Here is a 26,177-nt window from a genome sequence, read left to right as displayed (position 1 = left end):
GATATACAGCAATCAGAACATGCACAACATATTGCATTTCACATTTTCAACTGAGATACACACAGCCAGGTAAGTCAGTGCCAACTGACCCTAGAATTCACCCAACATTACACCATAGTGTTCTTTCAAGGAAGGGAAGACAACTGGCCTGTGTAGTTTGTTACCTTTTGAGCCCGGATTCACACAGAGAAATAAAATGTTAAACTAAATTAGGAGATTGTAACAGCTAGGCTGCTTCCAGCTAGCCCTGTAGACTCAAAATAAAGGACTACGGAATATACAGTTAAGTCAATTAAATCTGCAAAAGTTAGTGAACTAAACCTGTCTAATGGTCCAAACATTTTTTAACCAAACGCATTTCTGATGGGTGACAGAAGATGCGTATTCAGCTTGTCTGACAACAGCAAAAAATTTACTAAAAGAAAGAAACTTCTAACACGCATTGTGGCTGCCCCATCCCTGCAGGTGTTCAAGGCCAGGTTGGATGGGGCTTGGGCAGCCTGATCTAGTGGGAGGTGTCCCTGCCCACAGCAGGGGGTTGGAACTGGATTATCTTTAAGGTCCCTTCCAACCCAAACTATTCTATGATTCCTGAACTTTTCTGTGAGTATAAAGAATCTGCAAAGTGCCTACCTTTACAGGACAGGTCTACTTGTATTTGAATTTGACGTATATTTTTTTAACAGCAATTGCAATGAAAAGCGGTAGCCTATACTGACAGCCAAATAAAAAAATACCACCAATCTCTACTGCCAGAGTAACTGGCCATTTGTGTAAATGCAAGTAGGAAAGAAAAACAGCATTTCATAAAACTGAAACTCAATTCAATCGAAGGTAATCATTAAATATAAAAAGATATATAAAAATTCCACTGCAGTTAAAATTAAATGGCCTGGGAGTGCAAGTCCTAACATATTGTATTTTTAGAAGGCAAGGATTGTTATATATTGTCATATATTTATCATTTTATGAGCAGTTTTGAAAGACTTAGCAGGAATAAAACTGCAGCTTATGCATACATGTTAACCTCTGCTCTCCTACTCCTCACAAATAACCTACACCATCCATATTTTTAGCAAACATGGGCAGCAGAGCTCGGCCTGACTGTACTCACAAGTCTGCTGTAAAGGCTGGGAAGTGTGCAAACTGTCCTACCCAGGAAAAATCAATGTACTAGCCATGTAACAAGTCAGGCAACACTCTCATCTAAACAGACAGCAGCAGCACAACACCAAAGATATCAATGTCTTAAGCAACTTACCAAAGCTGGATACCAGTCTGCCTTCTCAGAATTACAAGTCACACTCACAACTTTGCCAAGCAATTCATCATTGAGACGCTTTTTATCTTCATCCTCTTCTTCACTACTTTCTTCCTCCTTCTCATCTTCAGTACTAAATTATTAAAACATACAGTATTTTAAAGTTGTCGTCCGAAGTCAACATTTGAAAGCAAATACAGCTTACAACCAGATCTTTCCTCCTGTTCTGCAAAGCTTCAAAAACAAAATTACAATTGTAAGAGCTGAAATTGCTTGAAATACACTTAAGTGTTAAGTGCACTTACTTAGTAAGAGGATTTTTGCAGAAATTCTTCCCAAGTAGTAGTATTTTACAACAGCATCATGTAGGGATTGGAGGCATGAATCAGGATTTGATTGTGCACACACATGAAAAAGAGAAATGGTCTCTATCCCAGAAATTTAAAAGCAAAAACCCCACCAATTTCATAACACTGCTAACATATGAACACATCTGCATGAACTGAATTACTTAAGTGTACACAACTTATAGGATGGAGCGTTCATACTAATATAGCTTCGATGGTTCTACTTCGTTCTTAGCGAATGACAAAATGAAAGGAAAGCAAGAGAGCACCATCAAAACTCACACAGGAAGAGAAGATCTTCTTCCTCTGTTAGATTTCTTCCCAATAACTGGAGTTCCAAAGTGCTCTGGATTGGTTAGTGGCAGCTGATCAAGTGTCTACACAGAAAAAGAGGAAATAAAATTAGTTTGCTATTTCCTATTACTATTTATAATATTAATTATATTAATATATATTAATTTATAAATTAATTACACAGTCTTCATTGCCATCCCTCATTGTCTCACCTCGCTTTCTGCAAAGTGCCTTTCTCCCTTCAAGCATAACGAAGTTCGTCTCAGGGTCCTTTCATCACCATCATCAAAAACTAGAAGGAAGCCAAGAAAACACATTGGCACAAGATGATCACATCTCTTTCTCCAGCTGACAAAGCAAGTCTACTACTTATCTCATAATTTACAATATTCTCTAAAACATGACTTCTAAGATTGCCACTTAAATGCTACTTTCGTTCACAAGCGAAAAGGAGGGTGGTATTCAAGATGCAGTCTAGGAAGTGATAACATTTTTATGCAGAGATAACATTTTTTAAGCAGAGATTCAAGTCACTGTAAAGTCAGGCCTTTGGGCGCAGCAGTGTCTCTCTAAAGACATCCTTCTTATCAGGTCACTGCACATTTCAAACCATGGCTACGGACTGCGTACCAGCTAATATCTAGCAATCTTAAGGTTTTGTTTGGTTTGATTTTTTCTTCCACTTTATCCGTTTATTCCTCACTTGTGCTACCTCTTAATCCTCCCTCTTGCTACAAACAACCCCACGGAGAGATGAACAGAAAGAAAACCAAGAACCTGATAGTTTTTGCTATATTATCAATACTATGCTACCAAGGGACTGGGAGCACTGGAAACTTACACCTGTAAGTCTGACCCATTTATAAAAAATACTTAGTAGAAATCCTTCTCTCCTAAAACTCAAGTATAAGTGACAGGGGAGTTCCACTTGTTTCCATTAGAACACAGGTGAAGACAACTAGAATGCTGTAAGGCTTTTGCAAACTTTGCCTGAGAAAGATCTGCTCTTTAGTCAGTTTAAATAAAGAAAACTTGCCTAAAGAGAAGGAAACTGAAGTTCCTAGTTCTCTCCCAATGGTTCAGAGCTCCTGAACCACGTGAACAGGCCCTCTGCAAAGCGCAGAGACCGGGTGGTTGCAGTCTGGCATTCCATTAAGGTAAAAGTTTATTTGTACAGATCAAAGTACAGAACACTACTCTTTATGTAAACTACTTGAAACATGCTTTGTCCAGTAGTGAACTTTAAAAAAAAAATAAGGGTTCAAGAGTGTTGTGCATATCAGTGTGGTAATTTTGGCATATTTCTATTAAGATTGAGATAGTGTGAATATCAAATGTGTACCATTAGCAAAAGCACAGATTGGCTGCAGCAAGAAAAGCACTTTTGTTTGTCAAATAACTAAATAGAACAGTCACATCCTCATAACCTTAGGTTAAAACCACAGACTGCAATAATAACTAATAAAAAGGGATGAATACAAATTTAACTCATCTCGATAAGACAAGCTTTAAGGTTCCTCCATCTTCAGAGCAGAGATGCTGCTGCGGTCGCTCCACTTCTGAAGTATCTTAACGGCTTATAACACTCGTACACACAAAGCAAGTAGCTTTCCCCCCTCCACACCCCTAGTATTTTAAGACTGGTAGATACCTGTGTGCCTGATTATCTATAATAGTTAATGAGATTTGCTAAACTATTGAAATGCAAACACCAGTAAGACCCACCAACGTCAACTCTCAAAATCTCCTAGCTCAGCTTAAGGAAGCCACCAGGGAGACGCTTCACACTAACTGGCAAAACAAAAGATGAGCTCTTCCCCCTCTGCACCCCTAACCCAGCACCGGTACTCACTGATTTGCCATGTACAAACACCAAAGTGCTCAAAATTATTTTGATGCCCACTTCTTTCACAGGTTTACATTAGTACAAATAAAATATCTGTGTGCCACCTCTTTGACGTTTAAGTTTCATTACCTACCAAATGGGCCACTTGCCAGCGCTCTCTGTACACTCTAGTAACAATATTTCACTGGCTTATTTTTAAATTTCAGGGTGGTTTTAAATGCTCTCTGCACCCTAAAGCATGCACCATTTCTCATCATTCTGAAGAGACTTAAAAGCAGATTACCATCATCACCTTTTGTACTTACATTCAGAACTAAAATCAAAGTGCTCATCTTTCACAAATAATCATTTAAGGGGACAAATAGCTGGTGAGTGGCAATAGGTAACTTTGTAAACACAAACAGAACCTGACACCTGACAGTAAAGAAAAAAAAATCACTCTCAATTATCCTCAATTTTGAAAGTTCTAGCTATTTAATTAGAACTGATACAGTAAGGAAGAAATCAAGCAAATTATTCATAAACCAGGTGATATTATCTTTTCATCCTTGAAAGATAAAATCTTATAAACGCTGAATATTAAGCAGAATACGTTAGTAAAACACACTAAACTCTACTTAAATTAGGACACATACGGAAATTATAACAATTAAGAACTGTGAGATATTCTGCTTGCAAACACACAAGTTACCTTAGAACTTTGAAAGTCACATAATTAGGTACTCTCAACCCAAATGAGGCAATTATAGTTTGCAAAATATAACTGGAATTGCAGAAATGTCAGCTTCATAAATTTATATTTTACTTGCACAGAAAACAAAAAGCCCCAAAGCTTCTGGAACTCTCTCCCACACCTGAAAGGAAAGTCACTCTTTCCAAAAGGATATAGTGCTCTCTTTCACAGGAATAGCAGTTATCACACAAATGCAGGAAAGGAAGGTGAAGAAGCACAAACTCTCAGACCTCCTTCCCGAATTGCAGCCGCCCAAGGAACTGGCATAACTGTTACTTGAAAGGGTAGGAAAATATTTCTGTTCAGCAGCCACCTGTGAATGTCCTGCCCGAGGCGAAGGAAACACACAGCAGAGTGAAAGAGTGTGCGATTCCTTCAAAGCAATCAAGTCCAATATGACCCTATTTTACCTTGGCCACCTTCTTCCAGGACTCAAATTTCTCTCCCTCTCATCCCTCATTCGGGTTAACAAAATGGACAGAGTTAACACATCCAACCCTTCTGAGTCTCATACAAACAGATGTAAATACACACAAAAATGACAAAGTTATCAGGTCTGTCTGTGGTTACCCCTAGAGACATCGCACGTGCAGTACAGAAAATGCTTTGAGACAACTATAATGGAATTTTCAATAACAAAGAGTAACGGGTGATATACAGAGTGAAATACCATAGCTTTATTATTACTTACAAAGACTTTGCCCCAAATGGAAAAATAAGTTTTATTTAATTTTCTATCTTGATGAAGACTGGTAGGGGCAGAGGGAGGAGGACCGTAAGGACAAAACCAGAAGGCACTAATATTTTTGTTCTTTCAAAGTCATTTAATTGCTTCAAGGATATACTGAAGCTTTCTTTGACCACCTAAGAATTTTTATATATATATATATAAAAGAAATTTTCTGCTCATTCTGCAATGATTTATGTTGTGGACCTGTGCAACAGCACCTGCAACGAACAGCGCAGCTGCACAACTCAGGGCAAGACAACATCTTTGTAATACAACAAAGCACATGACAGAACAGCATCAAAAGAAACTTTTCTTTAGCTAAATAAGCGATCACTTTATGAAGCGCCAATGGAGAAAAGATAGCACCTTTTTTCACATAAAAACATCAATTATTTGAATTAGTAAAGTGGGACTAAGTAGTAAGTCTCTCAAATTAATCACAATGAAAAGTTTTGTAATTGTAGATACTTTAAACTTATTTCACTTTCAGGGAAAAAATACTTGTTTGTGCCTTACTGAAAGGGTAACCAGAAATACACATTGATAGTCTCAGCACCTTTAAAACCAGAATTCTTTCTTAAACTAAGCAGCCATTGCAGCTTCCCTCTCACTTTTAAGGATTTCCTAAATATAAACAGCAGGGCAAACCATTTTTTGCTATAGTTCACGATCACAGCCATGTCAGAACTTGACACACTCAAAGCTGCAAATTCATTCCTCTCTTTAACCTCATCCAGAACTGTTTAATTGTAGTTAAAATGCCCGTTACTAACAAACAGACAAATTAAAAACTGCAAAATTAATGCTGAATAACTTGTATTAATGACTTTATCATTCCTTAAACTGGTTATTACTCCAAATTCTCCAACAGCAGAAATTCCAGAGCTTGTATTCCATAAGGAAGAATTCACTGAACAGTATCAATTGCGTTAGGGAGGGATGGAAATGGAAAGCAGAAGAGAGGGAGATATCCCCCCCCACATATGTAAAAGAGTTATCAATAAATTTATTTACAGTGCCACAATATTCAGCATAGAAGTGGAACTGTCTTTCCAAAGAAAGGAGTATGAAAAAGCAGAAGCCCTTGAAGTACCACCATTGCCCAATCCTGTGCTGGGCACGTACTTTGTAGGCAAACGGAGTACAGACTAACTACTTCAGTAATTACCTCTGGAGAGGGAACGATGCACACTGGCCGGGAACCTGACAGCAGTAGATGAGAGTCGATGTAATGAGGTAGGAATGACAGAAGGAAGAGCAACATTTCTGCTGGCCAGGGGCCTTTCTTCCAAATATGCTGATGAAAACTGACAGAAGGGGAAAAAGATGACTAAGCAGCACAACCTGGAGGAACAGCCTCTGTTACGATGCTGGTTCTAGTCTCAAGAACAAGTTCAACACGCTCCATACGGGGCATATTTAAACACAGGAAATAAAGTAGAAGTTTTCAGAACTTTGCTGCATCCCCACATTGTTGACAATAACAGAAAAGGAACAAAATCGGTTTTTTTCTCCCTGAGCAAGACAAAGCTTTGAAAGAAAAAAAAAAAAACAACAAAGCTTCCCAGTGGGAATCAGTGCAATACAGTCCAAGAGTTTAAAAAGTATTCTCTTGATTAAAAGTTGAGTAACTCAAAAGTGCATTAAGCAGTAAAAATTTCAACTCATTACTGACAAGAGGGTATCTTCTGTTCCCAGTCTAAAGCAAGCCCATATATGCCATTAAAAATAATACTCAGCCTGTCCTCACAAAAATGCTGCCTCAATGTCAGTTCTCATTTATTTACATTAATAAGTAAACTAATCAAAATAATTTTTCGGAACTGTGACGACACTTGCCAGAAAATATCACAGATGAGTTTAACTACATCTTGTTTATAAATATCCCTAAGATCCTAAAAAGAAGAAAGAAAGAAAAAAGAGAACACAGCAGGGCACCAGCAATTACATCCTCATCATAGTTACTCTACTAACTTACATACAGAGCAACCAGTGTTAACAGAACAAGGCTGTCCTGTCATGGACAAGTGAAGAGGGAAGCAACCATCGTGGCTGCATCCGCTTGCAGGCTTCAAATCCAACAGGTTACGGGAGTCTATACTGCACAGCAAGTAAACATTTCTTTTCTCATTCCCATCCCATTCAGAAACTTCTAAATCTACCACAACAATGGAAGTTGGTACCAAGAAGTAAAACCTGCTCTGGTGACACCATGCACATTTAATTATTTTCAGAAGCTGCCTGACAAAGCAGTAATTGGTGAGCTATACGAGCTGCTCTTTACGTACGCCTTGATCAACGTGTGCCAGTTTTGCAGAGCTTTGGTTTTCAGCTGTGGAAACAATATAGAAAGCACACAGAGTCACACAATGCTTATTGAATGACCTTGCAGACAAGGACTGTACTACCTACCTAGCATAACTGTAAGAGGGCTTCAGAGCCCTTCGGAGCGTTGCGCTGCTGGAGACACTACAGAACTCAGCTTTTTTTAAAGGAAAAATAATTTTCAATGAGCTCCAGTTCCCCTACAGAAAAGCGTATGAAATACCACTGAAAACACAGAAGTGCGACCTTTGAGTCTACTCACAGAAGACTATCACCTTACAAACAAAACCCCGCTGGCTGAAACGGCTTTTTCTGAGTTGTTCCAGTAATCTCATTATTGTTACATATAAAGAGATTAGAGAAAAAATTCCTACCTTCTGCTTTCCCAACATTATTTTTCGTACACCATATTTTACGTCTTTTAACACTCACTCCACACTGTGACCAAGGTGCTTTTAGAACCAAAGACTCCATCCACTTGACTTGTAACAAGGTTCAGTTAATATATTTACTCCCCATCACATCTGCTTATCTGCCTGCACGTTGCCTAAACGCATACAAGCGCAAAATGTGGTGCTATTCTTTCTTCCTAGGCTGTCCAGAAAGCTACTGCACAGTTTCTAGGTGCCACAGGTTGATTTTAAACAATACATTCCAAAGAAGGACTCCAGGCAAATACAGGATTTCCTCAAAATCCACTAAAGGAACATGTTGAAGATGAAAAGAACAAGTTTACAGTGGGTCAAAAAGCACCATCGAAGTAGGGACAATCGGACCACACTCATGGTCTTGGATTCTTGGATGACACACGCACAGACCGAAGATGAAGTGATGCTTCTGGGATGTAGAACTCGAAAAGGGTGCTGGGAAGAACTGGTCAAACCAGCGGCACGAATGTGACTGGTGCCTTGCACATACAAAGCGTGTGGCTGCTGAAGTTATAAAAAGACAAAGTGACAGGCCTCCAGCATGAATGAAATGAACTGACTGTGGTGGCACCGATAGCTCTTCTCACCCTTCACACAGGAACAAGATGTGTTAGGACCTTAAAGTTCTAGTGGAGGCAGAACCAAGTCAATTTTTCCTGTTAGCATAGATACCTCCACACAGCATTGAAGAAGAAACTTCTTTTAAAAATAGGAAAATGTGACTATAAATGGTTCCTGTGGGCAACCCTCCTCCTGGAAGTCCTCAGACATCACTGCTGGTTCTTTGTCCGATAAATATTCTGAGAATTACAAACTAAAATTTTTAAAATCCAACGTGAAAGAGGACTAGAACCAAATACTTAGTACCATTCATTTCTGTCACCTGCCTTCCTAAAGGCAGTTCCCCAGAGTGATGCAACAGGAACTGCATGAGAGGAGGCAGTTACCACCACACGAGGCCAGTGGGCAGCGAGAGCAGGGCTATAGGGCTCTTGCAGGTGTCACAAAAGTGGTGCCTGGCTTACAGCGCAGCCAAAGTCAAGCCACGTTAATGTACAGCACTGTATTAAAGCCAAAAAGGAAAAAATCTGTTGGCTTTGTAGACTCACGCAGTGTTGAAAAGAATGACAAAAAAAATAAACTCCTTACTATTTATGTTAAAATATTCCGCCGTTCCATGATAACTTTTAAAAGGAGAAAAGACGTCTTCTCTCACATAAAAGTACCAGACGAACCTTGAAAGCCATAACTCACAAAAAATAAAGATTCATGCTCCTTTTCATTCTAATCAGCATATAAAGCCCTACTGCTGACAGTGAGGTCTGATAGAAACCGCAAATACCTCTCACTGCTTTGGTTTTCTTCGCATTTCCCATTCATTTCAGAGGACATATTACTGAAAGTTAATACATGTTTTCTCTTTTCTCTCTTCAGAAAAACTTCCCTCCTGTTATTTTATCTAGCAAAATAGAAGTCACAGGGCTCAACGCATTTGATCTGTTTTTTTTCATTGTTTAAAGCTGTAGATACAGTTAAATTGCAGACACTCAACAAGAGATCTAAGCACATACAGATTATTGACCTGAGTTGTGTCAAAAGAGAGACAAAAGGGACTTTCGTTTTGATTGGGCAACAAAAAAAGGCTGTTCCAACAGCAACTCTTGGGATGCTTGCTCAACTGAAATCCTGTTTCTCACTGTTATGTAGACCTTGCCTTACTTCTAATTCTATGCAGAAGTGACACAAACTATTTCCTTAAAGAGCACACCCATAAGGATTTTTGGTTTTTGAAATTCTGGTACCGCTCCTAAGATTCCAGAGAAAGTGAAAGAAGGAAAACATAACTATGCACTCTCTAAGGTGTGGTCTAGGTTTTGGTTTCTTTTTTTTTTTCCCCAGTCACTTCAGTCATTATTTCAATATTTACCTGAAGCATTTTACAAGTCAATAGAGAACCAAGGAGATGACATGTTAAGTCAGCCATAATTCAAACACTGCTCAGCTGAAAGCAGATCTGACAGACCATTCTAATGCTACGCAATTATCACCTACCAATACATTCAGCACTTCAAAAGCATCGATGCAGCACTTGAAAATTTGTAAATTAAGTAAGTCCATTTTAAATAATTGCATTTCATCCAACTGAGCCACTTGTTACCCAAAGAACTTAAGCTGCTATTACCGTCATCCCACTTTAGATGCAATCGAGCAGATGAGAGGGAGGACATGCGCAACAGCATTTTCCAGACATTGTTAAACTTTCACTCCAAACAGCTTTTGTTTCTTCACTCATTTGCACTGAAAAGCTGAATTTCAAAGGTAATTTCAAAAGTATTTCCAAATCACATCTGAAATTTTTAATTTGACTAAATGGCTGCAGTCACACCATGTAAAAATAGGTGCAAAAGGGATTCCCCATCAGCTACAACAAAAATAAATCCTTATTTATTTGGGATACGTGAACACCGCTAAATAGACTAACTGACCATCTTTGTGGCTCTTGTCTTATGTCAGTGACAAAGTGTCCTACTACAGCAAATTCAACACAGCATTTCTTCTAGTCCCCCTTACTGAACGAAGCAAAGTTGTTTCAACAGGAATCTTTGGATGCCCATCTGAAATAGAATCATAGAATCATAGAATAACCAGGTAGGAAGAGACCCACCGGATCATCAAGTCCAACCATTCCTATCAAACACTAAACCATGCCCCCCAGCACCTCGTCCACCCGTGCCTTAAACACCTCCAGGGAAGGTGACTCAACCACCTCCCTGGGCAGCCTCTGCCAGTGCCCAATGACCCTTTCTGTGAAAAAGTTTTTCCTAATGTCCAGCCTAAACCTCCCCTGGTGGAGCTTGAGGCCATTCCCTCTCGTCCTGTCCCCTGTCACTTGGGAGAAGAGGCCAGCTCCCTCCTCTCCACAACCTCCTTTCAGGTAGTTGGAGAGAGCAATGAGCTCTCCCCTCAGCCTCCTCTTCTCCAGGCTAAACAACCCCAGCTCTCTCAGCCGTTCCTCATAAGGCCTGTTCTCCAGCCCCCTCACCAGCTTTGTTGCTCTTCTCTGGACTCGCTCCAGAGCCTCAACATCCTTCTTGTGGTGAGGGGCCCAGAACTGAACACAGGATTCGAGGAGCGGTCTCACCAGTGCCGAGTACAGAGGGAGAAGAACCTCCCTGGACCTGCTGGTCACACTGTTTCTGATACATGCCAAGAAAACCTGCTTGGGAAAGGTGAACATCCTCCCTTCTCTCCAGACACATATGCAGTTTGTTTCAGTGGACCTTTTTGATATTGGTACTTAGTACTTTGAAAATGTTTTTCTGCATATATTGCTGGTTTCCCTAGCCATATCAGCCTACTTCTAGATCACCGAAAAAGAGATGCTACCTAACACAGAAAATAAATAGCCCAGGAAAAACACGGTCTTCCCCTTGTGCTTTCCACCTCAATCCTGATCTCATTCAGAAAGACATTCAAGAAACTTGAAGGCCATTTAATCCCTTCCCTCTCAACTCTTCGGCTTCGACTGCCAAGGAACCAATTCAACTTTGATTGCAGCAACATAAACACATACCTAACATCTACCCAAAACTTCTCCAAAGATATGATGGAAGCAGCAGGCTAAAGACGAGGCTCATTTTTCACATCTCAGTGATTCTGTTCTCAACCTAGTGCATTTCCCCAGTTTTAACAGTAAAATAACCATTTTTTTAGAAATTTTAGAAATTTCACCATCTGCTGAATTTGGTCAATGTTACCTGTGCTTTCAACACCAATGAGCCACCACACACAGCTCACAAAAACATTCAAAAGATCTAAAGACAACTCCGAAGTGTTACAATTGTATTGTCACAGGTACGTACGCTCTACCTGCCCTATTACTGAACTGCACGTTACTTACCCTAAGACTATTTAGATCATCCACACACACACCAGCTCTACATTTTTATGAAATTCTATTCTGCCTGTCAAAAAAAAATTTCTTCAGGAAAGGAAATTACAATAATAAATTGGTTCAATTTTCTGAGGAATTGTGCTTTAATGAACATATAAAAATCACAGCATGCATGATTTATCTGTTATGTTACTGCAAAGAGCTCAAGAACTTGTTAAATCCAAACACTGCCCTGCAGAGCATGTATTCACTTAACAAAACAGACAAAACTCGGCCCCAAACAAGCAGATTTAGAGTTCACCTCTCAAATGTAAACAAACATTTTTTTTCTTCTTGTATCAATTAGTATTTTAAAGCCTTTTTTTAATCACTGAACATGCAAGGGTTGGTTTACTGATCTAAGTCTTTTGGTCCAAATTCACACAGACTTAGCTAAAAATGCTACTTTGAAATGAAAATAAGTAAGAGTTTCAAGATGGAAATGCTAATTCATAAACGATGAAATTATTAGTACAAGACTGTTTCTTATCTCTTCTGTATCACAATGGTGAACCTCTGAAGTCAATATAAAGCAGAGCTGAAGGTCCAGTGTTCTTGATTGAGTATGTCATATCACTAAACCAAGCAGATTTGGATGTTCTGCATTCCAGAGCAATCCTGCCTTTCCTTCCCAACCTAACATACATTACAAGTTTACAACTAAATCTACAATTTTACAGTGATATTCTAGTCATGAAGAAAAACACATGAGCAGTGAGCTTTGTCAACTGGTAAATCAACTGGCTTACATCTAAAGCAGGCAATAATCATCACCATTAAGGGATAAACCCTTCCAAACTATTTGCAGTGAGGGCCTTGTCCTGACTCCAAAGACTATATAACCTTGCCTAATAGAACAGAAAAGTTAGATTATGCTGAACATCATCTTTCTTAGAAAATGAGTTCATGAATCAAAACATCTCACACTTCATGGATACAGGACTCCTCCAGAGAGTAAAAGCAGTAAAGCTGAATACATTCAGTATACAAGACAGCGAGGAAGAAAACAAGTTTCAATTTACAAGCATCGACCTCATAAGCAATGCAGAAGACTACCACATACAGGACAATTAAGAGAAGCACATTCTCTCCATGCTATTGGCAAATATAAGGCTTTGCTGCTATAAAAAAAAAGAGTTGTGCAACAAAACGACTGCTGCTTGCAAAGTGCTTTGATTCAAATACTGCAGTTTTTCATTTGGTCATCTAGTATTGAACATTGCTGGGTTTGTCCTTCTACTGTTAAAGCTGTTTCAGAAAAATCTAGAGACCAGAATGAGCAATTCTCATCGTTCAAAATAAAGAAATTTGACTTGCAGTGAATTCTTGTTCAACACGAATTTCGCTGACCCTACATTCTGAGGTTTCTATTTCAATGACTGAAAAGCGCACAAGCCTCCAACATGAAAAGCAAAATACTTTGCTATTTCACCTTAAATACAGCCACTACTTGAAAGTTACTTTAAAGCAAAGTTATATTCACATCATACATGAATGCCCCCTCTTTTCTTAAGGTGTGATGTGTCGACTTGTTTTTCCTTTTAAAATCAATCCTTTCTTCAATTGTTACACACAAAACATGATCCTCAACTCTACATACAACAGAGCAACGATTTCAAAACACATAGTGGTGCTGCCAATGGCTTTCTTGTGTACACAATTGCATACGGTGAAAGAAAGCTCACATTTCGATCATTCACGACATACCACAAGTTTCAGCTGGAAGTACAATTACGCGGTTTACATCTTAAAACCTGCAAAAATTATTCTGAATTCCAGTGAGCGAAGCTGGGACCAGTTCACCCAAGCTGCAATTACCTTTGCAACAACCTTTGCTCCCTGAATATCAAATAATTATTACCCTGATTTAAATGGAAAAGGAAACACGACATGGAAGACTTTAGGAATTCCCCTCCAAAATCTGTCTCAGATGTTACAACACAGGATAGAATTACTTACATTATTACCTATAATTAGAAATAGATTGTTAAAGGATTAGAGACTGCAAATGAAAGCACGGGGCTGCTCACCTACAGTATACCAACTGGCATCTGTCAGCTTGCTGATGACAGCTTCTTGAAAGGATCCATCGGGCATTTTTGTTTCAACCATAGCCCCAACCTGCAAAAAAGGGAGTATCTCAAGGTTACATATAAGCCCAAACTCATGTAATGGAAAAACACACGTGTATGCATTAATTCTTCCAGCACAACTCATTTTAGCTAAATGTTGCTTCCTAGAATTTAGTTACGCAGCAGGTAAGAATAAAGGTCCATAAGCCTAAAGGCTGAACTGCAGGTAGATGATAAAGCAGCATGGAATTCCAAACATCTAATTCCAGCATGACAAGAAATAACAAAGGCTAATTGGAAATAAATGTTCAAATATTCAAAGTAATTATTACTTTTTACTGATGTGCATGCAATGATGACTGTTTCTTATATATTAAACACTTCTATTGTCAGCTAAATCAGAATTTCAGTAGCGGACTACAACGTGTATTGGTCTTCCTGCAGAGAAAATACAAGAGAGATGATCAACTCTAAAGACCTCTGTTTGTAGTCAGTGCTGTATAATGTTGCTGTGCATTTTAGCAGACAACTGTTACATGTAAAACACAAACCAACACGTATTTTTATATAAATAAATCAATTATTTTAAAACACAGTTGGAACAAGCCTATTTACTATTGTCTAATGGGCCTGAATTTGGCTTTCCAATCAAGTTCTCCTTCACTTTTAAGAATGTTTCAAAGTTCTATTACTTATAAGAAGTTTTGTATCTTGTAAGATACAAAAATCATCATGGGTGCAAAACTGTTTGCATATAAAGTATCCTGCATGGAGAAACAAACAGTCTCCAAAAAATACAGAAGTTAAGACTAACTACTTGGAATCAATCTGATCTCAAGCAACAAGCCTCCTCTCATTGATTTAAAGTCTATAGAACAGGTATTCATGTAAACAGCTTCAATATTTAGAATTTTACAAATCAATTGTATAATTAAGAAAAAAAAAAAGGCATGCAATATACATACTCTTAGAGGTCCTTTCACTTGGTCATCCTGCACTAACTGAGTTGAGTTATCCCCCTTCAGGACCACCTGAAAGATATTCATAAACCTTTATATATATATTTATTATTTTGATAGCACACAAAAAACCATAAGAAATTGCATTTTTAATAATAACGATGACGATTCGGAAAACAAGATCTTTGTCAGTTCAGTGGACTCAAACTGATTGAATAGCAAACACTGGACAAAGATAGTTCTACTCATAGCAAGCCCCAAGCATCATACTTAATATTTTACCTGAAACATCATAATTAAAGAACAGGGCAAATGAAACATCAGCCTTTCCAAGGCAAAGAAAACATGCAGAGATGTGAGTTTGGATACTGATGCAATCCAGGGCATACCTGGAACTGGGCTTCCAGATTAGAAGATTAAGCAGGTTTTTTTCCCTCTCTACCCCAACTTTATTAACACCACATTGAGTACTGAACTACAACCAAACCCAAAAGCTCTTTATGAAATACATATCAAAAAATCACCAAACTGGCCCCAACACCACCATTCCTGCAGCCTTGAGCAAGAGAAAGTTTTTATGGAAAAGAGGCGAACCACTGCAAGCGCAATGAAAATAAGGACCAGTTACAGAGGAAGTAAACTATGCTTTCTCCATTTAAAATCCTGCATTTGAGAAGGTAATGCCGATGAGACACAGCGAACGTAAGCCTATGCAGTTTGAATCTCCCAGTCTGCAGAGACTCAGTTTAGAAACGTAAAAGATGAATATTTGGATGCCAACACTGTTAACTGTTTCATTGCTGCTTGTTACAGCAAAAACACCTACAGCGCTCTAACAAAACTAAAATCCAAAATTCCTGTTTCTTTTCAGGAATCAAAAATTTCAGGATCTTCCTTCCCACCGATAAATGATGCCCAGTTTTCGAGCTCCTCCAATCACAGTCTAGACTGTAGCTGGATTTATCAACAGAACACCAGTGGCACGCTAAAAAAGGTTACAACACACTTTCAGGTTACTAATGCAGTTTATAGTTTTTATATAAAATCTTAAGCTGGGTGTTGAGATGAATTCAGGTTGTCCTGCTACTCAGGAAAAGATTATTGGACTTTCTGCACTCTTGGCAAGCGTGCTGGGGTGTGCCTACACGCTCCTAATTACAGTATCAGGCCTAGCTTGTTACAACTCCAATTGTTACGTTATAATTGACATACAGCGACAGGAATTTCCACTAAGTTGTGGCAGCCTCATGTACTTCCAAATCTTATCATGGAGTAAAAGTGTAAGATTCCAATGTGAAATAAACTCACACATTAACAGCCTAAATACTCTACCAGACTAGAGATACAGATAGAAAAATCAAGGATGTCAGAACAGGAAGGGCGGCACGCTGCTTCCCTCAAAGCTTGTCCGGAACACAGATTTCAAGGAACATCAAAAATTTCTACAAGCGCTCATTAAGAACAGGGGGGAAAGACTCCAAGATCTGAATTGGTTTGGTTTTTTTACTAATCATGAAAAGCACTCTGTTAAAGTGATACGATCTATATATGTAAGAGGCTGATAGCTCATTCTACTTGATCTAAGCATTAAAGCACGTGGAAACTTAGATTTGTAGTTATAAAAAGCAGCTTTCACCTCTGTTTGTTGGGGGGGGGTTGGGTCACTAGTGCCTTATTTACATATCCTGGACAGTAGACAAGAAAGTAGGAAGTGGGAAGATATTGACAAAACAAAGAAAAGCAAGTTCTATATTTACTTTGACTGCTTAACTTCTACTGAACTACATTTTCTTCTTGATTTCCCATATCAGCATTGAAAACAGTACTGCAACACCAAAATACCGACCTAGCCTTGTCTGCTCTCACATAAGGCCTGTAAACGTTGATGAATGAGATGTGCCAGCACTACGCACGTGTAGAACATCAGCTGCAGCCAGAGCACAGACCAGCAAGATGCTCAAAACTTAACAGATGTTATCCTGGACATTTCTAAAACCTGTTCTAAGAAACTGATTAATGCCATCATTTTATACGCTTGCATTGATTTATTTTGGCATTGTCTCTTAAGTTCTGAGCTATAAAACTGAGAACGTCGGCTGGAAGGAAATGGAACTTTTCCTTCTGAAGGGGTTGCTCTTATGCCTTATAACTCACCTAAAGCCATAATCCTCTATTTGTGACACTAAACTGATTGCTGTGAACCTGATACATTCACAGATAGAAAACAACCATGATCAGGGAAAAAGTAGCAAGAATAGGTAATCTGAAAGCCCTTTCTTGTTCCAGCATCCTCCTAAAAAAATAAAAAGACCAACACTACTCCAAAAAAAGAACAAAAAATAAACAAAACACCCTCCAAACTGAACACTAAAATATAAAAAGCAACATTTAAGTGTTCTTTAAAATTCATACAGCAAGGCAATGAGCATTTCCTAATCTTCAGGACTAGGAGCTCCTTTGACAGTCCTTCCCACACATAAAATCAGCAATAACCACAATACGCTACCTTGACTTTCACGAGCCTTTTCACCGTCTTGATCTTTGCCTCACAGAAGGCACCTCGGTACTTGGCACTGACATCAGTCCCCACTGTCAGGTAGGCAGGCTCATCGGCTGCCTAGTGAAAAACAAAAGAGCACAAAGCTTAGTTGTTTATTTTCACAGCTACATCATTCTATAGTTAGCTTTACATCTGAACTTTTAGACCTGTTGACTTTAAATGGACAGACAACGTCTATACTGGGAATTACAGACCGTTCTTCAGCAGGAAAAAAAAAAAAACCAACAAACAAGTTACAGGAAGTTTTGTTCCACTAGTGATGTTGATCCCCCTCCCCCTCCTCAATTTTGTCAGCCTATTTACTCTCTCAGAAATATCTTCGAGATTATAAGATGTTCCAAACATCAGTTCAATAAAAAGAGTAACAACATATAGGATTGACTATTAATTCCTCTACAGCATAAAAAAGAAAAGCATTTTGACTGCAAAAAGGCAGCATAAAGGACTGTTGTACTTTTTTCACCTCTAACCAACCCAATGACACAGACTGTTTAAACATTTGAGACTCCTATCGCCCCAACACTTATAATTAATCCTATAACATTCTATACATAGGAATTTTTTGTTCCTGATTACTAAAAGGAGACCTCTAGAGAAATTTCCTGTAACCTTTCAAACAGCTGTTAACCAGTACTTTTCTTTCCTGAAATGTCTTTACCAAAGCTTAATCGCATATGCATCTTAAGATAAAAATATTTCTCATTGCGTTTTCCTTAATCTGGACTTTATTACTCAACATTTTACTTCATTGTGCTTGTAGCAACCGATAAACAAGGACAGAACTACCACACTGAAAATGTCTAAGGCACAAAATCTGCACAGAATACTAAGTAGTAGTATTTCTGCTGTGTTTTTTGTTTTAAAAGTCCGTTATTACTTAAATCTTGAAAATAAAAAGCAGTTTTTCTCTCTTTGTTGAGTTACCCTGCAAATTTTAAGCCTTTGCAGTGAAAAAAACCACAGGCAACAGCTACGGCGGGACAAAAGCTGTGGTTTCACAAACTTGCGACAGCGGCTGCTGAGAGAGGAAGCGTTTAAAAGAGAGAAGCCCAAAGGACAACAGCTCAGAGGCGATGGGAATTTTTAGGGAAGAAGAATCGGGAAGGGCTCAGCTCAGCCGCAGTGGATCCCAGCCGGAGATCCACAGCACCGGGATCCGAATCCAACCGCAGGCAGAGAAGGGAGCAGGGGTTCTCCGAGCCCCGAGCTTTGCCTACCTTCATCTTCAAAGGTTATTCCAGGGATTCCAGCTCAAAGGCTTCTTCTCCTCACACGAGAAAACGCTGCAAAACAAGAGGCCGAGGGGGGCGATGAGCGGGGAGGGGAGCGGGGGTTCTGCAGAGCCCAGGGCAGGACCCCAGCCCCACGGGGGCCCCGGGAGCGGGATGGGGGTCGGGATGGGGGTCAGGATGGGGGTCGGGATGGTGTCCTGGCCCTTCTCTTCCCGCCCGGTGTGTCAGGTCGCCATGGCGGAGCGCGGGCGGCCCGGCAGGAGCAGCTCCGGGGTGGAAAGGGGGGTGGCGGGGCTCCCCGCCCCTTCCCCGCCCCTCGCAACTTTCTGCGGGCACCGGGGCGGGGGGGGAACGCGAGCCGCCCCCCGGACCCTCGATTGGGGCTGGAGGGAGCCCTGGTCCAGGGATGGGGAGGGATGGGGGAGGCCTGGGAAGCCCCTGGTCCAGGGATGAGGATGGGGAGGGATGGGGGGTCCTAGGCACCCCCCGGTCCAGGGAATGGGGGGGCTGAGGGGTTCCCTAGTTCAAGGATGGGGGGACTGAGGATGGGAAGGGATGGGGGGATCGAGGGGGTCCCTGGTCCAGGGATGAGGGAGCTGAGGATGGGGGGTCCCTGGGCAGCCCCTGGTTCAGGGATGGGGGTGCTGAGGGGGTCCCTGGTCCAAAGATGGGGAGGGATGGGGTGGTCCCTGGGCAACCCCCGGTCCAGGGATGAGGGAGCCGAGGATGAGGAGAAATGGGGGGTCCCTGGGCAACCCCCAGTCCAGGGATACGGGGCTGAGGGGGTCCCTGGTCCAGGGATACAGGGGCAGGGAAAGATGGGGGAGCTGAGGATGGGGGGACCTGGGCAACCCCCAGTCCAGGGATGGGAGAACTGAGGATGGGGGGGTCCCTGGGCAGCCCCTGGTTCAGGGATTGAGGATGGGGAGGGATGGGGTGTCGCTAAGCAGCCTCTGGTCCAGGGATAGGGAGGCTGAGAATAGGGGGGGCTGAGGATGGGGAGAACGAAGAAGGGGGGGGGGGGTAGGGGGGTGTCCTCCAAGGAAGGGAGTCCCCGCTCCTGGGAGAAGGTGGGAAAGGGGGAGAGGAGAAGAGGGAGAGGGGGAAAGAGGAAGGAAAGGAGGGGGAAAGAGAAAAAAAATGGGGGAAAGAAAGGGGAAAATGGGTAGAGAGGGGGGGAAAAGGGGAGGAAGGGGGAGAGAGGGCGGCAGAGGAGAAAAGGGCGACAGAGGGGAGGGGGGAGGAAAAAGGGAGAAGGGGGTGTAGAAAGGGGAAAGGGAAGGAAAAGGGGGCAGGGAAGCAGGGGAGTGGGGAAGAGAATGGGGGAAAGGAAAGAGAAAGGGAAAAAGGGGCTGGAAAAGGGGAAAATGGAGCAAGAAGGGGGGCGAGAAGGCAGGGAAAGGGGCGGAGGAAATAGGGAGAAATGGGGAGAGAAAAAAAGGGAGAAAAAAAGAGGGGGAAGGAGGTGGAGAAGCGGGGAAAAGGGGGGGGAAGGAGGTGGAGAAGCGGGGAAAAGGGGGAAAAGGGGAGAGGAAGGAGGGGGAAAGGGGGAAAAGGGGAGGGGAAGGAGGGGGAAAGGGGGAAAAGGGGAGGGGAAGGAGGGGGAAAGGGGGAAAAGGGGAGGGGAAGGAGGGGGAAAGGGGGAAAAGGGGAGGGGAAGGAGGGGGAAGGGGGAAAGGGGAGGGGAAGGAGGAGGAAAGGGGGAAAGGGGAGGGGAAGGAGGAGGAAAGGGGGAAAGGGGAGGGGAAGGAGGAGGAAAGGGGGGGAGGAGGAAGAAAGGGGGGGAAGGGGGGGAGGAGGGGAAAAGCGGGGGGAAAAGGAGGGGGAGGAGGGAGAAAGGGGGGGAAAAGGAGGGGGAAGAGGGAGAAACGGGGGGAAAAGGAGGGGGAGGAGGAAGAAACAGGGGGAAAAGGAGGGGGAGGAGGGAGAAACGGGGGGAAAAGGAGGGGGAGGAGGGGGAAAGCGGGGGGGAAAGGAGGGGGAGGAGGGAGAAAGGGGGTGAAAAGGAGGGGGAGGAGGGGGAAAGCGGGGGGGAAAGGAGGGGGAGGAGGGGGAAAGCGGGGGGGAAAGGAGGGGGAGGAGGGGGAAAGCGGGGGGGAAAGGAGGGGGAGGAGGGGGAAAGCGGGGGGGGAAAGGAGGGGGAGGAGGGAGGAGAAAGGAGATGTAGGAGAAGAAAAAGGAGTAGAGGGGAGGCGAAGTGGGGAAGCGGGGAAAGAGATGGAGAAAGGGGAAAGGGGGTAGAAGGAAGGCGAAGGGGGAGAAGGGAAAGAAAGGAGTGGGCAAGAGGATGGGGAAGAGGGGGAAAAGGGAAAGAGAAGGAAGAACGGGGGGGTTGAAAGGGGAGGAGGTGGAAGGTGGAAAGGGGGTTGAAAAGGAGGGGGAAGGGGGCAAGAGAGGGAGGGGGAAGGGGGGGAAGAGGGAGGGGGAAGGCGGGGGGGGAAAGGGAGGGAGTGGGGGGAGCGTTTGCCGCCTTCCCCACGCCCCCTCCTCCTCCAGGGACGGCAACGGAGTGGCAGCTGTCGAAGCCCCCCGCCCGTCTCCCTCCTTACCTGCTAAAGTCGGGCAGCCCCCGCAGCCGGGCGGCCCCGCGAGCGGCTGGGCTGAGCGCAGCGCGGCGCCGCTCCGCCCCGCACCCAGCCCAATAACAAGCTGTTGAGCAGGGGGCTGCCCTGCGGCCGCTCCCATTGGCCGCCGCCTTCCGCCCCGCGGGCCCTGCCCCGCGCTGATTGGCCGCCGCGGGCACGGGCAGCGCCAGCGAGACTTCTGATTGGCTGCCCGGCGGGATTGGTGGAGGTTGACGTGAAGTCAGCGCTGCCCCCCCGCCTCCCCTCCCGCGACGCTGATTGGCTGGCGACGGATCCGGATGTGGCTTCGCGCGTTCTTATTGGCTGAGAGGAGGGGACCGGAAGAGGAACGGCGCGACGCGATTGGTTCGGGGCGTCTCTAGGAGACGCGGTGGGGGGGGCGCCGCGCGCGGCGCATGCGCGGCGCGAGGGCGGCCTCGCCGGCGCCATTTTGTGTGAGGCGCTTTTCCCATTTTAGGCCGCGGGAGGAGGAAGGGAGCGGGAGTGGCCGCGGCTTCTCCGGCGTGAGGGGGGGGCAGGAAGCGGGGGAGCCTCCTCCCAGGCGGCTCGGCCCCTTCTCCCGCTCGGTGACGGCGCAGGAGAGGAACCGGGCGGCTCGGGTGCCCCCTCCTCCCATCCCCCCCCATCCTGTCGGTGGGGCTGAGGCGGCCCCGCCCCAGCAGAGGCGACGCCGAGGCTGCAGGTAGGGCCCTGCGCTTGGGACGTAGCAGCCCTGTGCAGCGCTGCAGGCTGGGGGAAGAGCGGCTGGAAAGCTGCCCGGCAGAGAAGGACCTGGGGGTGCTGGTTGACAGCGGCTGAACACGAGCCAGCAGTGGCCGAGGTGGCCAAGAAGGCCAACGGCATCCTAGCTTGGATCAGCCATGGGGTGACAAGTAGGAGCAGAGAAGGAGTTGTGCCCCTGTACTCGATGTTGCTGAGGCTACAGCTTGAATGCTGGGGTGGGTTTTGGGCCCCTCGCTACAAGACGAACATAGAGTGGCTGGAGCGCATCCAGAGAAGGGAACGGAGCTGAGGAAGGGTCTAGAGTATAAGTCTTATGAGGAGCAGCTGAGGGAATTGAGGCCATTTACCCTGGAGAAAAGGAGGTAGAGAAGAGACCTTATCTCTCTTTACGGGTCACTGAGAGGAGGTTGTGGTGAGGTGGGTGCTGGCCTCTTCTCCCGAGTGACAGGTGATGGGAGAAGGGACAATGGCTTCAAGCCAGACTGGATATCAGGAAAAAATTTTTCACAGAAAGAGTCATCAGGCACTGGCAGAGGCTGCCCAGGAAGGTGGTTGAGTCTCCATCCCTGAAAGTATTTAAAAGACTGATAGACGAGGTGCTCGGGGACATGGTTTAATGGCAGGTAGGAACGGTTGGACTCAATGATCTAAGAGGTCTTTTCTAACCTAGAGACTTTATAATCCGGGGAACTGAGGCTGTTTACCCTGGAGAAAAAGAGGCTGAGAGGAGACCTCATCTCTCTACACAGCTCCCTGAGAAGAGGTTGTGGTGAGATGGATGTTGGTCTCTTCTCCCAAGTGACAGGCGATAGTATGTGAGGACGTGGCCGCAGGTTGCACCAGGACAGGTTTAGATTGGACCTCAGGAAAAATTTCTTCACCGAAAGGGTTCTCGGGCCCTGGCAGAGGCTGCCCAGGGAGGTGGTGGAGTCCTCGTTCCTGGAGGGGTTTAAAAGACAGGTAGATGAGGGGCCTCAGAGATCTGGTTTAGCCGTTGACGGGTACAGTTGGACTTGATGATCTGAAAGGTCTTTTCCAATCAAATGATGCTGTGATTCCCTGCAGACGCTGCCAGGTCCCCTTGGGTCCGGGGGTGGCTGTGCTTCCCCCACCATTCGCAGGAGTCAGCAGCACAGGCAAATCCCCCTCGGGAGGACAGGAAAAGGCAGAGGCTAGTGGGGCTGAGGGCAGTTAGGAGTGAGGGGGTGGCTGTGTAGCCCGTTCTGTTCCCTCTTTTGGATGCTCTCCAAAGACCCAGCCTTGCCAGGTGGGTGTCTGCCCTCTCAAAGGTCCCCTTAGAGAGAACCTGCTCTTAGGGGCCAGCTCTGACAGTGCTGAACAGCAGTCATTGACTGGAGCCTGTAATAAACTGTGTATTTCTGACTTTAGTTTCACATTTTGGCTTCTTCTATAAAGCGTGCTCCGTGTTTGAGTGCAGATCCATTATTTTTCCCCAAGATAATGAGTATCTGTTTGTTTGCACTCCTCGGCTGCAAAACTTACTTTAGGTTTATCTAATGCAACAGTGCAATGACCTATCAATGCAGTTGAGATATCGATCACGCTAATCTGACACAAGTGGGTTGTTAGTTTAGGTGTAGCTTCCGTGGAAATTCTGGTTCGAAGGTGGTTTTTTATTTTTTTTTCTTTTTTAAATTAAATCTGATGCTTTGGAAAGCGGCAGGCAAAAGGAGAGTTCCCCTGAGACTTCATTGAGCAGTGGTGTGTAGGAGAGATGAGCTGTGAAGGTTTAGTGAGGCGTAGTGCACTCAAGGCACGGTCAGAACTGGCTGCCAGAGGTGCCTAACGTGGAGGAAGGGTAGCTTGGGAGTTCTCATGTTTGAATTTGGGTTGTAAATGAAAAGATGCCTGAGGATGTATGCAAAAAATATAAAGGTTTGAGGCATTTCCTTTAGTGTTGAGGGAAGTTTGATTCCGTGCTCTAGTAATGCTTAATGCAGTGAATAAACTGAAGAGCAAATTATTGTTTACAATGTATTAAGTCTAACCCAAATGTTAACAAAATTCACTTTGAGTGTGAACTTGTGATCTCTCTAACTGTGAAATATGTATTGGCTGAATCATAACTGAGACTGTGAGCTTCATAGGGGGGCACGATTTGTATGTCTGTAAAGTGTAGTATCATTCAATAAATAAGTTTATGACAAAACTAACTGATCTTGTTTCTGATTTCTAGCAGAAAAACCCTACCCACCGGGATGTATCCATTGCAGCCAGCATGGTTAGGAGTTCATGGCGCGTTACCCTCCTAGCTATTGCGAGCGAAAGGACTCTTATTCTGTGTAGCCAGTCAGCAGGAGAGGTGACTTGTTCTTTTATGGTATTTAAAGTACCTAAGAATGCCCAGCTCGGCAGCTCAGCTCAGAGCGTAAACGTTCTCACACAACTCGGGGATGATGTCTAGTGTAATGGAATGAAAATACTGTGCTTTTGGCAAGGCAGGGAAAGGGACTAGTTTTGGTTTAAAACAACTTTTCATTGGAATACAAACTTCAGGACTTGGCGTTACGCCACGATACTGAAATGGTAAATTCTAAATGTATGTTGGTGTTAACTAGCCCCAAGGCTTCAGGATAGTGTGGTTGCAGTGGATCCTCAGGGCTGACGTGTATCCTCCAGGGTGATCTCTTATAGGGAAACAGCTGAAATGAGTGGAAGAAATGAACAGCTGTTTTTTCTGTTGTGAGCCACTTTATCCTGAGCTGCTCAGTTCATGATACAAAGTTAACACTTCAGATGTTCCAGAATAAGACAGTCACAGTGAGCTCTTTTGGCATCTTTTCTCTGTAAAAAGACATGCTATAAAGTGGAAAAATTTTAATGTCATTGTTCAAAGCACCAGCTCTTGTGTTCTGCGTGCACTGCTGGTACCAAAGTTATTGTAGGCGCAGTACAAGAGATTCACTTGGAGACATGAATTTTTGGTCTGAGCTTGTAGAAATTGGCACAAGGCTTCTTGATTTAAAATTTATTAAATTAACTTGATTCTTAATTTTAAAACACTAAGCATGACGCTGGTTGTTGGTAATACCTACTTATAGAGTTTAGGCGATAGCTGTAAGTGAATTAGAAAAAAGTGGTGTCCTTCAGAACGCTTTTGTAGTTCCAGAATGTACAGAATTTTTTTCCAAAATTTTCCCTGTATGTGGCACTCCGTAGGAAAAGACAAGGTTGGAACTGGATGATCTTCAAGGTCCCTTCCAATCCAAGCCATTCTATGATCTAACAGTATTCACAGGAATAGTTCAATAAATAGTAGCCAAATAAAACTGTTAAACATGCCACGTGGCTTCCTCGAGAAGAGAGATGAGATTGAAGAGAGTGATGTCTGGGATAAGTACCATGTTTTAATTCTGTTCAGGAGTCCCATATTGCTTTTGACCTACTACACTTACATCTATTTACGTCCCAGTGAATGTGAAGCTGACAGAAGAAAAGTTCAGTCAGTAATAGCTAGATTGTAAAAATGAAAGGTCAAACCTCCTTTTCCAGCGGTGGAGAAAACTGTGCTTTACTGTTAACTATCAGCAACAAGTTCCTGCATATTTATTATTGTGTGTGTGTGACAGCGAGAAAATGAAATTCCAAACAAAACCACCTGGCAATGCTAAACGCTGACCTACAGTTTCCCCAGCTCTGGCACATTCCTGGCCCTGTGTTCAGAAAAATACATTATTAGTTATTCAAACAGAACTGCATGTACTGTTTTTCATCATTTCATTGTGAGTGTTGCTGCTGGAGAAGACGCAAAGTTTGGCAACCCTTAGGAAGCCTGAATTAGTGCATTATATCCACACAAGTTCAGTAGTGGTTTCTTCAATCTGGCATGGGTATGTTTTGCAGGATCTCCTCTGGATATGAGTAATCATAAAAGTATTTATGATGTACACGTTTCTCACGTGAAGGACTGAGAATTGGGTTTCCTGTCAGTTCTGCAGTGAACATTAATGCTTGCTTTGTACTTGCTTTTTCCAGTAACACCAGTAAAAATGGTGTTTTGTGCCCAGCTCTTGTTAGCAGCTTTGGAGAGCTCCAGGGAGCAGCAGTCCCATCTTTACTGAATAAACTACGTTCAGACTTTGTTATGTTTTGTGGCTGCAGTTCTTAACCACGATCCTGTGTTACAA

The 26,177-nt window shown here is 43.4% G+C and overlaps 1 protein-coding gene across 2 annotated transcripts in view; it reads right to left on the bottom strand.

Moving 5' to 3' along the window:
- The window catches only part of ARID4A (AT-rich interaction domain 4A), a 53,375-nt gene extending 32,009 nt beyond the window's left edge, over nt 1-21,366 (bottom strand). Inside the window, exons 1-8 of one of the 2 annotated variants that reach the window (XM_069856771.1) lie at nt 21,271-21,366; nt 18,707-18,772; nt 17,436-17,546; nt 14,936-15,001; nt 13,929-14,019; nt 2,115-2,194; nt 1,891-1,985; nt 1,262-1,394 (exon numbers count right to left, since the gene is read on the bottom strand). In XM_069856771.1, coding sequence (XP_069712872.1) covers nt 1,262-1,394; nt 1,891-1,985; nt 2,115-2,194; nt 13,929-14,019; nt 14,936-15,001; nt 17,436-17,546; nt 18,707-18,712 — 582 coding nt within the window. In that variant the 5' untranslated portion in view covers nt 18,713-18,772; nt 21,271-21,366. The remainder of the gene's footprint in view (nt 1-1,261; nt 1,395-1,890; nt 1,986-2,114; nt 2,195-13,928; nt 14,020-14,935; nt 15,002-17,435; nt 17,547-18,706; nt 18,773-21,270) is intronic. The other variant, XM_069856770.1, reaches the window with a different exon arrangement.
- Nucleotides 21,367-26,177: the final 4,811 nt, after the last annotated feature.

This window comes from Phaenicophaeus curvirostris, chromosome 5 (genome assembly GCF_032191515.1).
Source record: "Phaenicophaeus curvirostris isolate KB17595 chromosome 5, BPBGC_Pcur_1.0, whole genome shotgun sequence".
NCBI classification, from domain to species: Eukaryota; Metazoa; Chordata; class Aves; order Cuculiformes; family Cuculidae; genus Phaenicophaeus; species Phaenicophaeus curvirostris.
The sequence above is the reverse complement of the archived record's forward strand: the minus strand, read 5'-3'. Positions and strand labels throughout refer to the sequence as shown.